Source organism: Galleria mellonella, unplaced genomic scaffold, assembly GCF_026898425.1.
Source record: "Galleria mellonella isolate WM207_F2 unplaced genomic scaffold, CSIRO_AGI_GalMel_v1 utg223, whole genome shotgun sequence".
NCBI lineage: Eukaryota > Metazoa > Arthropoda > Insecta > Lepidoptera > Pyralidae > Galleria > Galleria mellonella.
In genome coordinates, this window is record NW_026442042.1 from 844,939 (window position 1) to 862,186 (window position 17,248).

The 17,248-nt window shown below is 33.5% G+C and overlaps 1 protein-coding gene across 10 annotated transcripts in view; it reads left to right on the top strand.

Moving 5' to 3' along the window:
* Nucleotides 1-16,868, top strand: part of LOC113517526 (phosphatase and actin regulator 4) — a 66,435-nt gene extending 49,567 nt beyond the window's left edge. For 7 of the 10 annotated variants that reach the window (XM_026902219.3, XM_031912320.2, XM_031912319.2 and 4 more), the window contains 9 exons: nucleotides 1,099-1,209; nucleotides 1,946-2,137; nucleotides 4,931-5,150; nucleotides 5,833-5,865; nucleotides 7,192-7,377; nucleotides 11,035-11,162; nucleotides 11,524-11,663; nucleotides 12,299-12,435; nucleotides 13,427-16,868. In XM_026902219.3, the coding sequence (XP_026758020.2) occupies nucleotides 1,099-1,209; nucleotides 1,946-2,137; nucleotides 4,931-5,150; nucleotides 5,833-5,865; nucleotides 7,192-7,377; nucleotides 11,035-11,162; nucleotides 11,524-11,663; nucleotides 12,299-12,435; nucleotides 13,427-13,442 (1,163 nt within the window). In that variant the 3' untranslated portion in view covers nucleotides 13,443-16,868. The remainder of the gene's footprint in view (nucleotides 1-1,098; nucleotides 1,210-1,945; nucleotides 2,138-4,930; nucleotides 5,151-5,832; nucleotides 5,866-7,191; nucleotides 7,378-11,034; nucleotides 11,163-11,523; nucleotides 11,664-12,298; nucleotides 12,436-13,426) is intronic. The other 3 variants (XM_052894706.1, XM_052894704.1, XM_052894707.1) reach the window with 2 other exon arrangements.
* The last annotated feature ends 380 nt before the right edge of the window (nucleotides 16,869-17,248 follow it).

The window sequence follows — 17,248 nt, forward strand, 5'->3', positions numbered from 1 at the left end:
CATCCAAATTACACCTGAATACAATTAGTGTCTATAAACTAGTGAATATAAACTTTTATTCAATTATTTAATTTAGATATAAACCACTGATAATAATTTTTGTTTTTATCCTATATTTGTAACTTAAACTTGAAATTTGATAAAACAAAAATATGTAAAAAAGTAGTGTATGTAGAGACTTTATTTCTCTACCAGTACTTCACAATTAACTTGCGTATGGACAGATAAATACTAATATACAATATAAATATATTAACACATTCAATACTGCGCTAGGAATGGAATTTAATTACTACTTAACCCATTTTACTAATTATACATAATTTACTAATTAACCCATATAAATGGCGCTAAATTGACATTGATTACAGAAGTGTATGAGATCACGACATTGGGTTGGATTTTAACAGTCTGCTTTATGATAACGGACGCACGTTTCGAACTATCTGGCGTATTAAATAGTTATAGTAAAACGAGGATGCTAATAATAGATAATAGAGCAGTGACGAGCGCGTGGCACGCGTATCCATTCACTCCTACAGCGGCCTTGGCCGCCCATGGAGCAGCTCGAACGCATCCCACAGCCACAACACAATAAGTATATACTTTGCACATACTACCATTGCGTTTAACTAAATAAACGTAATTGTACTATGAAAACGAAAATCTCTCTGTAACTGCTCATTATATACATTTTGTTAATATTCACTTATTAATAAGAGAAAATATAAATCAAATATAGACAACAACAGCCCTAAAAAAACTATTAATATTTTTTTTTTATAAATTATAAAGATAAAATTAAATATTTATATAAATCTTTTATGTAGTTAATATTAGCTTACTCACTATAAAGAATGAGTATACATAGGTAATATTATGTTACATTGGTTTACATATAAGAATTACAATGAATACTCCATGTATACAAATCTATATTGACACAAAGACTTGTCTAGAATAAGAATAGTATAATGTTGACGTCCAAGTTTCTCTATTATTAAGATTTAGGTATTAAATCACATTGATGATAATATTATTCTTGTGGTTATAAAATGTTCAAGAGTAAAGCTTAAAAATAATTTTCCTTCTTTTCAGAACCAAAGAAAGATAAATTGGAAAATGGTGGAGAGTTGATGAGGCCAGAACGACCCAACTCTTTAACAGCAGGCAAACTTCCACGACGGATATGTTATCAAGGAGATGTTGGTATGTTACATATGTCGAAACTATTATTGCCATATATCTATAGGAAGTAAACGATGATTCTCGTGTCAGATGATCGATATTTTTAACCGACATTAAAAAGATGGAGTTTATTTGCATTGTATGTTTTTTCGGCTACCACCGAAAACTGAATGAGTTTTTGTTTAATGCTAAAAGCATCTACGACCGTTCTAAAAGTATACTTTCATTACTCGACTGCATTCGCAAACAGCTTTGTACGCTGTTTTTATGTTCTTGTAAAGTTACTTGATTTTATATTCTAGCCTTTCTTTGTTCTCTTGCTCGTTTGTTTTTTTTTTTTTTTTCTTTTAGTGTAGGTGTAGGTTACTCGACATCTTCTCTAATTGTGAACCAATTTAGATTTTTTTTCCCTTGTTGGTACCATACTAATTTCATCAAGATCGAAGATAAGTCCTCGATTAAATTAAGATTTAAAATTTTATTTCTAGACATTTCCTGCAGCTTTGTCCGCGTAAATCATTATATAAAGTTTTCTATGTTTTAGAGTTAAGATATTATTAAAATTAGAATTAGAACTTACCAGTATAACAAATATCATTCAGACCCGTTCAGTCGTTTAAGCGTGATTGAGCAATAAACATATGAACGTCCAAATAACTTTCACATTTATAATATTAACAGGATAGTAAGAATATTTAATTAAGTGTATAAATATAAATATTAAACATATACCAATAATAAAATTATTAATTTTCAGTAGGCGGTTACGGGGCAGCAGGCGGCGAGCACGGCGGCGACAGCGAGGAACAGTTGGTGCTGTCGGAGCTACCAGAGCCCCCGATCGCGGTCTCGGAAATCGGACCCATTCCACCGCCACCCATGTTCAGCTCACCAAGCCCCACCCGCCACCACCATCAACTCGCCATTCCACAACATCCTCTTTCTGACTGTAAGTTTTTTTTTTATACAACTTAGAATGGCAAACAAGCTGACATGCCCACCTGATGGAAAGTGGTAACCGTCGCCTATAGACATGAACAGTATCATGTACATAATAGAGTATACTGTTTCATCCATGAAACCCCCCATGCGTTGCCATTCCTAAGGACTCGGGTATATCAAATTCATTGCCATATCCCACCCTTTATGCCGAAACACAGCCATCCAAACACAAACTGCTTTACGGTTGAAACACGAATGGGATAGACTCTATTGCCCCAAAGTATACCCTTTCTTTATAATTAAGCCTAAACATTAATAATTATTTTATTTTACTTAAACTTTCACAAAGAAAAAAATAAAGAAGGCATTCAGTAATTATTTTCTTATTGTTTCTATTAAGAGGGAAGCATTATTTATTTATTTTTATTAAGGGAACCTTACATCTATAATAACTTAATAATTAAATATATACAACAACAGTAAGCCAATTAAAAGCTACCTCATATAGTACACAGTATTAAATAAACTAACCAATCTAGTACTTTTGCACGGGTGTACCATTAGGTAATAGCACTGACATGGTATTTTATAAAATTATTTATCTATTTACTAGTAATATAAAAGCGCGATTGACGCGTTTAAAATGCTTTTTACAAAACCAAAACTTATGTAAAGGCACATTTGGATACTTCATACAAAAACAACGTGATACATAACGGTCCACTGCTATATAAACAAATGACGTCTCTACACGCGTTATTGTGAATGTAATAGGTATATGTTACCTAAAATAATATATTAGATGATAAAATAGCATGCCCCTCCAAAAGCCAAAGAGTTAAAAACGTATGAGTAAAAATATTTACAAGTTTTCGACCAAGGAATATACTTCCATGGACGAACCGCTACTAAAGTCGTTAACTCATAAACACAAACAGAGTATGTCTGTATATAGTCACATATATTAAAGTAAAAAGTTGGAAGGGACAACCACGCTAACATAGACAATTTATTGCGGTGATGGAGTAAGCTCATCTTGAGAGAAGAGTAATAGTAGAGCGGCCCCCAGTATATTTCATAATTACTTACTATCAGATAGCTATGGAGTCAATGTGTTGTGCCAATATAAAAAAAATGGTAATAGTAATTTGAAGTACTATTATTTATACTGCCGTAGTTACCACTACGTTAACGAATCGACTAATATAAAAGTATAATTTGAAATCAATAGAGAGTGCTCGAGTAATGAACTAAATTGAACTAAACATTTTTCTCAAAGAACCAGTCGAATGAGGCGAAAAACAGCTCTTTGTAATGGAATAAATAAACATAGTGTAAATGAAACAATAGATCGAATTGGTATAAAATATATTAGTTTTGCTAACACAGGCAATTGTAATCTAACAGAACAATTTATCAAACTGGTGACAATATTTTTTGTGACTTGGTTGGGGTGATACTAATTTTCTCTCTTAAGGCTCTCGATTCTTAAGGCCTTCGCAGACACAAAAGAATAAAGTAATTTTGGTCTACGATTACGAAATACTCGTCTTCGTGGTTCTGTTCTAAAACAAGAATATGCATAATTTATATTTGTACTTAGAGTACGATAGTGGAACCTCTAACGCAAGTCATTCTACCTTTAGCCTTCAGGAATGCTTATGAATAAGGAGTGTTGTGTGTTATTTAAACTTGAAATAAATTGACATCTACTAAAATTACTATAACCTAGAAATAGGATTCATGTATTAATAAATAAATATTTTTTCCATTAGTACTAAATAGGTAAATATTACATTATTATATATAAATTGTATTGCGGCAAGTTCTTGAACACTGATTAAAGTTAATCATAGTGATAAATTTCGTAGACTACTTATTATAATATGATATGTATTGATTATTATTTGCGTCATTACAATAGATACGAAATTTATATGTGGGTCATTTAGGTACCTACAAAATTTAGCGGTAAAAGGATATTGGTTATATTATTAATTCAATTATTAATCATGGAGTATCATAATATAATGGAGTCATTGAAATTAATATATGTGTTTGTTAAAATCTTAGATTATATAGATAGAGTATCTCCATACAAATGCTTTGAGAAAAGCTGGTCAACTTTTTCATACAATTTTGCGTGATAAATAGTTACAAGTGAACCACTCTGGACTTTTTATACAAAATAAATATAGGAGTTATACTATTTTGTCTTATAATTTCCGAAACTTTTTAATGCGTAAATACTAATTTTATTTATTGAATAATACGTCAAGATACATTGTATTCGTAAGTATATAAAACACTGTTGATGAAAAAAAACAAATGAGAAAAAGAACTAGTCAGCAAATTTGACAATTAGCTGACTAAAAGTTGTCCCGTTTTTGAAACTCGATGATCTATCTATATAATGTAAGGTTAAAATATAATTCTTGGAAATAAACCGTCCTAAATCGACTCAAGTTTTACTATTTGAATTGTACCCCAAGAGGATTACTTTCCATTCATGTTTATATTTCCATCCTGTTTAGGTTTTGTAAGCTGTGCCGTAACTACAAGTATTTTTAGACAATCGGGTTATATCGTTCATTGTGCATATACTTTTCATAAGAGGGCGTGTGACATATATATATATTTACAGTATATTTTAAACCGATTTTAATTATTTTTCATGCAATTCGTATCTGCATTGTGATCGTTATTATAAATTCTAAACGGGAATGGAAGAATAGAACTTTCAATTTATTTAGATAAATCCTAATTAATAATAATCTTCAAAAATTTTGTTTCATAACAGCCGAAGAGGAGGAGGAACACGAGGAAGAAGAAGTCGAACCTCTCACAGTTAGCGCGGACACGAACCGCGTGGAGGAGATCCCACCTAAGGAGCCGATATTTAACGCGGTGCCTCTCAAGTCGGCGCTGAAGAAGCGGCCGGCGCCCTCCGCCTCGCCCGCCGCCACGCCGCTCGCCACGCCGCTAGCGCCCCGCCAAGATCACCACCATTCCAGCTTCAAGTCAGTATACCGTCACAAGTTTTTTTACCATAACACCAAGTCGTATATAAAACAACATTGTATCCATCATAGTCATTGTATATAGTCTAAGATCCCAGCAGCGTGATTGCGTATACTTGATCTAAAGTGCTATTTTTTTATAGACTATGCATAGAGTGACAGGTTTCTGTTCGGTAACCAGAAAGAATGTGGTCATAAATATATTTTAATGAAATGTGAATAAAATATACTTTACAATGCAATCTAGTATGACTGGTTGAATTGGACTAGGCCTTTGTGAATTTAACATAATGATATTATAATCCTTGGGATCATATTTCGATATGCCGGTTGTCAGTAACCTGTAACGCTAATAATAGTCATCTATAAAAAATATTATTACATTTTGTTTAAGGGAACGTATTAATTAGTACCTACCGTAGAGTAATACGCCTTAGTAAAGCGATACCATCAAACAATGTACATCATAAGTTGTTTCGTAGCGATGTTCAGTTCACAAACAGACTATATAAAGTTTGCTTATTGTAATACACATTAGAATATAAACTAATAGATGCCATATTTGAAAAATTAGCCTCATATGTACAGTTATACAAACGTGTGATAAACACATTATTAAAAGGTTATAATTTTGTGGGCGTAATTGTGAATAAATTTATTTCCATAATGTGGTGGCGAGCAGACGTCCGCCGCCAAAACCGAGGATCCGTATATGGTAACTGTCCCACTCGTTATACCAGTGTTGTCGAGCCATGCCATTTCGCCCAGAGGCCTCCCGACGGTCCGCTTTGCATTTAGACCATGCATCGTGCATTGCACGCTTCCGACTATCATCTCTATCTTTATCGATTACTTTTGATGTTACTATCGCTGTGTCCACTCCATCGCCATTATAGATGTAAACACTTACTAACACTCGACTATGTGACGCTGCATACGGGTAACAAAACACGCTATTAATGGACTACAACGAACCCGTATAGTGAATATTACTATATTTATGTATCTAATTATTTCTGTTTCTTAAATATCACATTCCATGTTATAAGTTGTTGAATGATGAATGAAATGTGTCATGAGCATTTTAATTGTTATTTTAATCTATAAACTGTTTTATATTTGGCATAATTAAGTAAACAATCTTGGTCTGTCTTTTTATCGAAATAAGTCATTTAAAAATTAAATAAAAAAATATATATTAGTAATAGAAAAAAAAAATACATTCTAGTTTTAGTTTGGAAACGAAAATGCTGTTTTATTTTTATTTTTTGCTTTTGGAGCCTCTCAATAATAAATATTTTTACCTAATTATTTTTTATATAATAAGGTTCCCTATTCCACAAAACTTCTTTCGCTTTGTCTCTTCATAAATTTCTACCTATAACGCCACCCAGAGATAAAAATATTACCGCTGTAATGCCGGAATAATAAGTCAAGTTGTAAATAAAAATAACGATGCTGACAAATCGATAGAGAAAGACAAAATACCAATTTCAATTAAGAGCAATGTAAATAAAGAAAGACTAAGTATCTGTACGATCTTTATAAGTACATAATCAAATAATATTTCGATAAACGACATACCGAGAACTAAACATTATTAAATATGCTAAATGTAAAAACATATACAATGTTGTTGTTATGTGTTGCATGTAAGTGTATTTTTAATTTCACAAAATTCGAATTGTACTTAAAATAGTACTCTCAAATTTTGTTTTTACTGTTTTATATAATTCTATTGTTTTATTTGATTTACATTACATATTTAAAACAAATTAACTTTTTTTGGCTTATTAGTTCTCAATTAGGTGTTAGGTGCCTATTAGATTTTTTTATTTGTACTGTTTATTAAGAATATAATGCAATCTTTATAATGTAACCCTGTACTAAAAAACATAAATAAATATAATACGTGTCCAAAATATATATAAATTATGAATATTATGTTATAAATATAGTTCTAATAGAAACCTATTACTTTAAAAAAAAAAACATATTTTTAATCTTTAAGTGTATTTAGTTTATTGTATGTGTTGTACAGTACTCGACCGGTGCGGTTGGGCAATGCATTGGAGAATAAAGAAAACGCGCGGCCATGGGAGGGCGCCGCTGAGTATCGCGACGACTACGCCACCGAGTCGGAGCGTATCGCCGCTAAGCTCGCCCGCAAAGAAAGTCTCAATATTAAACTGGCGCTGCGGCCCGATCGTCAGGAACTCATTAACAGGTAATTATTTTAATAGATGAAGTAGGAATAATACACCTACTTGTGCTATAATGGTGTACAGTGGTGGAACGGGGGAAAGGGGTTAGCAATATACGCTATCAGGTCGCTTTTCACGTATCTCCCCCTGTAAACCATCATGCTGAATTCCATTTGTGTTCACTAAGATGGGCTATCTGACCTGTCTTTTCATTCTCACCTATCATCCCTCACTGGTGCCGCGCCAACGTATACCGTTAGCGCAGGCGGGGTTACCATTTCATTATCATCCATTAAAAAAACAGTGGTGGGGTGAAATGATAAGATTTAAGTTTGGTTAATGCATTACTATAGCGAATTAATTACAACCGGGATAGTTTTCAGGGGACCCCATGGAGGTCGATCTGACAAGAATACTAGTAATGGGTACTAGTATTTGCATTAGTAGTAATCTTTTCTTTCCACTTTAATATTAATATGTTGGATACTGTTGTTAATATACAAAAACTATGTACACCTACTTCTGGAGACATAGAGTATTGCTGCAATGTTTTACTCCAAAATATTTTGTAATTCTAGGACTGAATTTATGTTGTAACAAATAATTTATCTCTATCCTGTATTTTACTTAAAACTAACTGGAAATATTTATTTTAAAAAATAACTGTACCTATCCTCATACCTAACTATTATCGATTTGTTGTCTCCTCTTAACGATATCACCGATAGTTGTATTTTGTATTCCCACAATTAAAACTACGGTTCTTGAAGTGTATAATCTAGTGCAGTTTTCTTAAAACGATCATTCTACATCAATAATTGTTAAAATTTAACCGATATATTTAATGCGTGCAATAATGGATGTCATGTGCTTCCGACATAGAATGGGCCACCCCTTCCTTTCCCGTGGGTGTCGTAAGAGGTGACTAAGGGAATTTATTGGCTCAGGGATGGGCAGCAGCGTCTTTCTTAAAACATCACTAAAACCTAATTGCGGTTGCTATCCCTTCTGCTAAGTGTGGCAACTGCTGGCCAATGTTCAGCAGTAGATGGTTGATGGGTTATATAATGTAATAGGTGCGAGCATGGATTGCTTTAATATGGATAGTTATTATTACTGTGCAGGGACAATGAAGTTTTTAAGGTGGGATATGGTGGTGAATTTACAGTGTATGTAGGCGTAACATCATAGTTCTCAGAAATGGCAAGGCATGATGGGGACCACAGTCCTCACAATGTATTCTCTTATGCCCATATTCATGTCTACTTTTTTTATACCACTGAAGTGGCAAACAAGCATACGGTCCACTGACGGTTACCATAGCCTATGAACGCCTGCAATACCAGAAGTATTATGCGTGCGTTGTCGACCCTGAAGATACCTCTTTACCCCCCTTTTGAAGAATCACATGCTGTGACAGGGCAGCTGCAATTGAATGTCCCGTAATGGCGGTTACTTGGTCCGACCATCGACTAGGTGATCGTTCGCGTGGTCTTTTTCCCCTCTATCTTGCCCACAACCATTAGCTTGTCTAGAATGTCGGACTGTCGACGAGCAATATGACCGAAGTAGCCAAGAATCCTCCGATAGCAGACTGCCGAGAGTCTATCTTTTATATGGAGTTACGCTAGGATAGATATGTTCATGCGCTTTGCTGTCCAGGAAATTCGCAGTATCTTTCGCCAGTACCACTCTAAGTTGAATAGAAAATATGACAAATGGCCATACTGATAACAGAATACATTTATCATGGAAGCTTTAGTTGTCAGCCTAATGATACAAAGATTCCAAAGATCTAGTATGGCTTTAAACGTACCTATGTGTGTAGAATAAATAATACAACTATTATTAGCTAATATCGTTGCTGATCGTCATTAGCTAAATGACGAGAAATAACTAATATTACTGGAACGATAAAAGAATGTCAGTTAAACACAAAAGTTTGTATTCTAAATGGTAATAATCTTTATCAATCTAAAGGTAAGCGTAAACGGATGTATTGTTTTTTTAGTAATACATTACATAGAGTCGGTTCTTTAAAGATGACGTACAGGATAGAACAAAATGACGTAGAAAACCGCTCCCCGTTAAGTACGATATTATTTTTTTATATATTTTGAATGCCAAATAAGCTATCGGTCCAACTGATAAAAAGCGGTAAGTTTTGCTTGTAGACATGAACACCTAGGACATTACAGATTACAATGTAACACCTAGTGTTGTACCTCTCATGCGTTGCTATTCCTGAGAACTATGATGTTATACTTCCTTACCTTATGTAACTCATTATTGTATCCCACCTTTCATACCGATATACTGATGCAACCAAGCACAGCAGCTTGCTACTTCACAATAGAAATGTGAGTGGGACAGAGACACCCATGCATCTCAAAGATAGAGAGCAAACATAGTTATGTAAATGTTATCACTATATTATATTATATTAGAAGAAAATTTAAAGTTTTTAGAATACTATGTGACTGAAAAATATAATTATTTAAACGCGTCGCATTTAAATTGGCTGCAATACACTATAGTCGCAATATTTGTGTTCTATATTGCGAAATGAGTATTTAAAGCAGCAACGTAATCATTTGTTCACTCACTTGTTTTAACCCTGCAAAAAAAGCATTTTGTAAAGTAAATACAGCAGTATGAGATATCGTGGCGTTTGCTGAATATAAATGAACGAATACGAAAGAAATTAGTCGATAGTACATACGCCTGTGATTACCTCATCTGGCATTACGGTTGTGAGCATATTTATTTTATTTATGCTTGTTTGAATGAGAGCGTTGTGATATTACGTAGGCATGTCAAAGCGGTTGGCTAGTAATGAATGCGACTGAAAAAGTCGCACTAACAGCTTCGACGAACAACCACTGAATATACCTATTCACAACTGAATGACTCAGTTATCATTAGCTTGAAAATCTTGCGAGCTTATTTATCAGTTTCGATGAAGCAGGGTTAAGACACAAGTATTCTGTAATCATTCGCATACCTTCGGCGTTGAAAACAGTGCAGTGATGTTTCTGAATATATAACACATAGGAATATATATTAAATTATGAAAGCTCTGAGGTCAGTTTAAAAGAGCATTAATCTCATTTTATAAAAACACATGACGTTACGTAGTGTTACCACAACACGGTGTTAATTAACAGTGCTGTCATTAAAACGCGTAGCGGCAGCACTCGCCTGGGAGGGTTATTTTTGTACACATCGTCAAGCAAAGTCATTGTTATCGATGTATTATTCCTTCCTGTTTCTGTGAGCTCAGTCTTGGCACTGGCATTGAGTCTTTTTTTAAGTGGCCCAATTATGTTTATAAATTTCCATGGATAATGCGATGCGCTTCGTATCGAACGTGTGTACTTATAAAAATTGCAGTGTGAATAATGGGTGACCTTAATTATTTAATTGGAGGGTGTTGGGGTGTAGCCAAGTGTGTGTAAATCGGATATTATGAAAACATTTTCAGTAGGTACCGCATGAGCATTGACAAATTTTATATTGCCGCTTAGTACGGGAGCGCTTGCAAGCGTAGTGATTAAATTATATTGTTAGTTTTAACGGAGTGTCTCATATAGAGAGTTACGTCACTATGAACTAGGCACAGTTTTGCATAATGACGGTGATAGGATTTCAGTCAATATAGTGTTGATTGTTTGTCGCAGGAACATCCTGGTGGTGCAGAGCGAGCACGAGCGACAGGAGTCTTGGGAGGCGATAGGAGCACGCCTGATACGTCGACTGTCGATGCGACCCACCGCTGAAGAACTCGTTGAAAGAAACATACTAAAAAGTAAGTATTTTCCATTATTATACAAAATATATACAAACATTGCTACTTGAAATTTTGGGATGGTTATTAATTATATTATATAAATAATTGGGAGATAAAGATAGATAGATGCTCTTTACTGTTTCCTTCATAAGATTACATTAATAAACTTATTATAAATACAAACAATTAAACGAAAATATTACACTAAGAAAAAAATAGACAGGCTTATCGGTAAGTGCGATGTCTTCTAGGCAACTTGTGGATGAAAAAGAGTAGTTTTAACCAGTTTGACTGGAGGTATCATTATGTAGTGCATTAAGGATAAAATAAATAAAACAATTATGAATGAAATATTTTATGAATATATAAAATTTTGTAGGTCAGTCCCCTGCTGAAGAGAAGAAGCAGAAAGAAGAAAAGAAGCGATACCTTCTTCGCAAACTTAGTTTCCGGCCCACGGTAGATGAACTGAAAGAAAAGAAGATTATTAGGTTCAGTGACTACATAGAAGTTACGCAGGTATATATTTTTTTTTATATATCGAAAAATTTTACTAAAAACAATTAGCTTATTTTTTTCAACGCCCATTATTGTATTGTTCAATGGATACCAATAAATTATTATTGATTTATTATTATTTTGGGTTTACTGGAAGAGAACTTTTGAATAAAGTTTGCCTTTATACATTTGCTTTTCACCGCCATGTTTCTGTATGTATTATTAGAATGTTTTTTTTTTATGCAACTTAAAATGGCAAACAAGCTGACGGCCCCCCTGATGGAAAGTGGTAATAACCGTCGCCTATAGACATGAGCAGTACCATGGACATTACAGAGTATACTGTTTCGGCCATGATACCTCCCATGCGTTGCCATTCCTGAGGACTCAGGTGTTATTCCTCTGTACCCTGTAAATTGACTGCCTTATCCCACCCTTCAAACCGAAACACAGCCATGCAAACACAACTGCTTCACGATAAAAACACGAATGGTATAGAGGTATCCAAGCAAACGACTTATGTACAAAGTCTCCCTGTGTACGATGAAAGTATAAATAAATAAATATTTAATAATAAATAAATATTTGTTTTATCTTATAAATATACAGTGTATAAAATTACATATTTATATTATATCCATCATAAACTGTCATAGGCGCATGATTACGACCGACGTGCTGACAAGCCCTGGACACGCCTCACGCCGCGGGACAAGGCCGCCATCCGACGGGAACTCAACGAATTCAAGAGTTCTGAAATGGCGGTGCATGAGGAGAGCAAGCATCTCACGAGGTTAGATAAACAATTATATTAGGAAAATAATAAATAAACTGACATACCATCTGATAAAAAAAAAAAACTGGAAATCCATATATAATAACATGTACAATATTATGAATAGCACAGAATGAGTCGCCTATGGAATATTTTAAGCGTTGCCACTCTTGAGTACTAAAGTGTTAAGTCCCTTGTGACATATATTGCCTTATCTATCTTACTATTAATACGAAAATACAATATCACGCATCGATGTTTCACGTCAAAAATAGGCAAAACTGTGGTACTGAACGAAATGCCCCACGAAACTACCATCAATAAATACTCAGTTCATATCAAATTTTATTGGCCGTTATAACACTATTTATGATCGTTTTAAACGTAACAACTTCGTGACTTTTAGCAATAATGTTACGTAAGGAAAATATAAGTACCATTTTCAAGCAACGGAGAAAGTTACAATTGACGAAAATTGCGAATTAATGGTTTCTGTATTCAAGCCTTAATTTTTTCCGGCTGTTGAGCGAGACAGGTACGACTAAATTACTTTGTGTTGATGCAAATTAGTGCAGTAATAGTTATGTAGTGTGGAAAGTAAATAAACAACTATGGGCATACATTTACTTAAATATTATACGTCATCAGATGGGCTGTCAACTTATTTATAATTTCTAGTTGAAATAGCGAAAATGAAGTGGTTCTAAAAAAAGTTTTAGTATAAAAATGAGAAAGGGCATACTACGTTGGTTCGGACATATAGAATGTCAGATGAAAAATTTACGAAAAATGAACGGATACAAACAATCTATTTTATATTTATTTTGTAAAATTTATCACATAGACTAGTTATTTAAAGGAGCAATCGAGAGACTTCAAAATCGAGTTAAAAAGTAAATATATATTAACACCACCGATATATATATCGCCTTGGAGAGTTGTCAGTATTGAGGCAGTGGAGGTGACGTCGGGACATTTGACTGAGACGAGTTCATTACTTGTACCGCAGGTTCCACAGACCATGACGGCTGACAGGGCTGTGCCTTGGTGGCGGACGGCAGTGCGCCGAGCGGCGGTGTGGCGCTTGAGCCGCAGGAGCCACACGTCGTCTCCGCGACGGAGCTATGCATCTTCCTTTAACCACCTGAACGTGGCTGCACCTGTGATTTTTAACGTTATTTATACATTGACTACTTCCGGCCCCCGGGAGATTTGTATGCAATAACTTACCTGAACGCATCGGTAAAGTGTTGAATATTCTAAAGTTGCGTTGTACTGCTGTTTTGACGTTACGTATTATGTTTTGTATATGCGTACCGTGAGTGCAATCTTGTTTTTTGAATTACCTATTCTAATATCGTAGTTATTGCCGAGTACAATTTATTATTATATTATTATTATGGCATCGTTTTATGTTAGTTGACGTATTTTAAGCGTACCTATACATTCTTGAATTGACCTTCGAGAAAGGTTAGTGATACTGAGTATTGTGGTGGAGATTGAGAGCTTTCGAGCTCGGTGAACTGTGAGATTTACGAGTGAATTATTTTGATATGTGAGACGTATCCAACATAGAAAGTTCGTAGTCTTGTGATTTTGTTTTCTTATATTGCTAGCTTTTAGCTTCGTAGTCATTAAGCTAGATTCGATTCGATATATTTTCATTTCACACGTAACTCGTTATCTTATGTAGTCACAATTTAAACTTTACATTAATTTAATTTTGAGTACTGTAGACTTTGTTGGAGCGTACAGCGAGCTTAAAATTCCTTTGTCTTCGTAAATCGTAATCAAAGCAACCTTGCACATGAAGTACAGACTATTTATTTTATAAAATTTATTAAATATCCATGAGATACTACCACGGATTTTCATTATTTTTATCGACGAAATAATACGTCAAAATGTCAAAATAAAATCTTGTTACTCGATTAAATCTTAAGCCATTTAAATTAAATAAATATTATTTCGTGAGGTAAGAAAATAGGTGTTATATTGGTATATAGATAAAGTTATTTACAACAGCTGTCAATTTGGGAGTATTTTCGAGCGAGTAATTTATACTATTGATAATCCAGAGTCGACGAGTTTCTAAGGCAGACGAGGCAACACTAGAATTTTTAATATTATCAGAAATATTTAGGTAAAATTTAAATTTACTTTGTTAACCTGTAATTAATAAGCTTGCACAGCAATATATTTGCTCAACATCAGTTAGTATTCTATCCTAAAATAAGTTCAATCGTCGGCGGTTAGCACTAGTATACCACCTATGTCTTATCAGTGTACCAACATCACAGGTTATATTGTCTTGATATCATAACTTCATACCTATATATACAAATATTTTTTCTATGCTCCAAATTAAAATCCAACATTTGTAAAATAAGATACGATATTTAAGAAGGCATGTTCGTGAGGAGTATGTATGTCTATAATATTACCATGGTCCAGTAATGCGATTCTTCAGTACAGGGAGAGATTCGGTGATCAGTAAACTCACAAATAGATCGCTGTTGTTGTTATATATTTAAATAACAAATATTTCACTGACTATTGCGCTCAATGTATCATGAGACGAATAAATAGTTTATACATATATTGTCCATCCTGTACGGCGCGAGCAACCTCGGCGGGAACAACTTGTTAATCATCTTGTCGCTCTAGCCTAGCTCTAGCGTAAGTTATTCAAAGTTGAACGAACTATTGAATTAAATTAATAAATATTAACAATGATGATGATAACTCTGTAATAAAACTGTAGGTGTTAATTAATAAATATACGCCTTCTGAGATTATATGATCATTTTGTATGTGTATTGAGTATTTATTTCTCATCGAGGTGATTATGTACTATATTTTGAATTTACTTGGTAGAATAATGAGCAATAATACCACTGTCGGTTTGTTTAAATTAATTGTTCGACGGTTTGATGTTGAGAACATTTTTTACATTAGGTAATTTCTTCATAGTGTAAACTCATAGATAGGGATCAGTTTAATATAAATGATTTTTATAAAAACGTTCGTTAGCGGTGCCATTACGAGTTTCCGGAAACCAAACGATATACAGCTGTTCGTGTCCGAATTGGACACCAATGTGTGTGCTGAATGTTGTACGCAAATATAGCAATTGGCGCCGTGTTTACTTACTTTAATGGGTGATAAGTTGCTACTAGCAACGTTTAAAAAGCATTCGCACCATTTTATTAGTATGTCAGAAACGACTTGCCGGCGACGCGGGCGCCGAATGCAGCGTCAGTGTACCTCGGCCACGATATCACTACTATAGTGTACAATAAGTAGTCAAAAGCTGAAGTCAATTTCGGTAACGCAAATTTGCATATAGTTCTTTACTATGTATATGTAATATTTACACGATTCGGTTCGCGTAAAACTCATTCATTTACCTCTTTTCGTACAGTATATTTTGCAAAAGCATTCTAATGCAAAGTTTATACAATGGTTACTTTGAGACCATTCCATTATAGAATAAAGTGGAAGCCAAAATGACGACTTATTTTTCTAAACGATTTTGTTAGATTTGAAATTAAAAATATTAAGGTAAAATATAGATGTTTATCGGTATATTATAAATATAAGACATTCAGATTTCCAAAGATCTAAGGCTCAACTAAATTCTTTTAGCTAGCTTACTTGTTGCCAATGTCAATGTTATATATCAATTTCAGTTTTCATTCTCAGTATGCGTATAACGCGTTCACGCTGTTGGACTCCTACCGAACATCACATGGTATCTAGTTTTATACTTTATTTTACCAATTGAATGTGATACGTCTGTTTATTTTATAGTGTTTTATATTACTTACGTGAAGTAGATGATACTATGGTTCATTTTACAATGCTAAATGGTGCTAGCAATTAGCATTTTACCTGTATTATTGAAAAATATTGGTTCGTCACTGAAAAGGCTGGAAATTTGTAATTAACGAATTCTGTAACCACATTACGAACAAATGCATTCAAACTGCGTACAGAAGCAGTTAATACGTAAATAAATTTTGCTTTTACAATTTATAAAATATTTAATTTGTTAATAATGGTGTACTTCATTTCTAATTTGTATTGTCTTAAGTATATACATATAGGAAACATATTTAACATGTTCTATATACCTATGGTTAGGATGTTTCTACCACAATTATATCGATAAACATTCTTTTTATAACGTTTGTATATAATTTTATTATGATGTAAATTATGGAATCTCTTTTATTTCCATTGATATCGTGTGTATCCTTTTGTGCTATTATTACAGTTTATTATTGCTATCTTCAGTAAACTATATACTGTTGCTTTTAATTTTTTAATACTTATTGTGTAAATTATTAATGACATGTTGTAATAAGTATATTTAATGATAGCCATAAAACTACTTGTTTTATATAACATAAGTCTGTAAATACCATGATTATACATTAAGTTTTATACTCGATTGTTTTTGTTTTATCTCCAGTCTTAGCCCATTCCTGTAATGCTAATATATAACACATGCTAATGACGATTCGTACCACACCTAATTAATGTAAACCTTTGTACTTCAATTTGATCAAGTTTTATCCAAAGTGCCTTAAAATTTTACTTCACAATTTATGATATGAGAAAACGTCCTAACTAGATTAGTTGGTACCTGTAATAAAAACTATTTTAAATTCTGGTTTTTAGGCATCCATAAAAAAATCGTTAAAAAGTATACAAACGGAAAATATTGTGTTCTACAGATTTCCAAAATCATAAAATGTTAGTGATTAGTAAGTTCCAATCTAACTGACAAGGAATATTCCTATATCGTTTACAGTTACGGTTAACT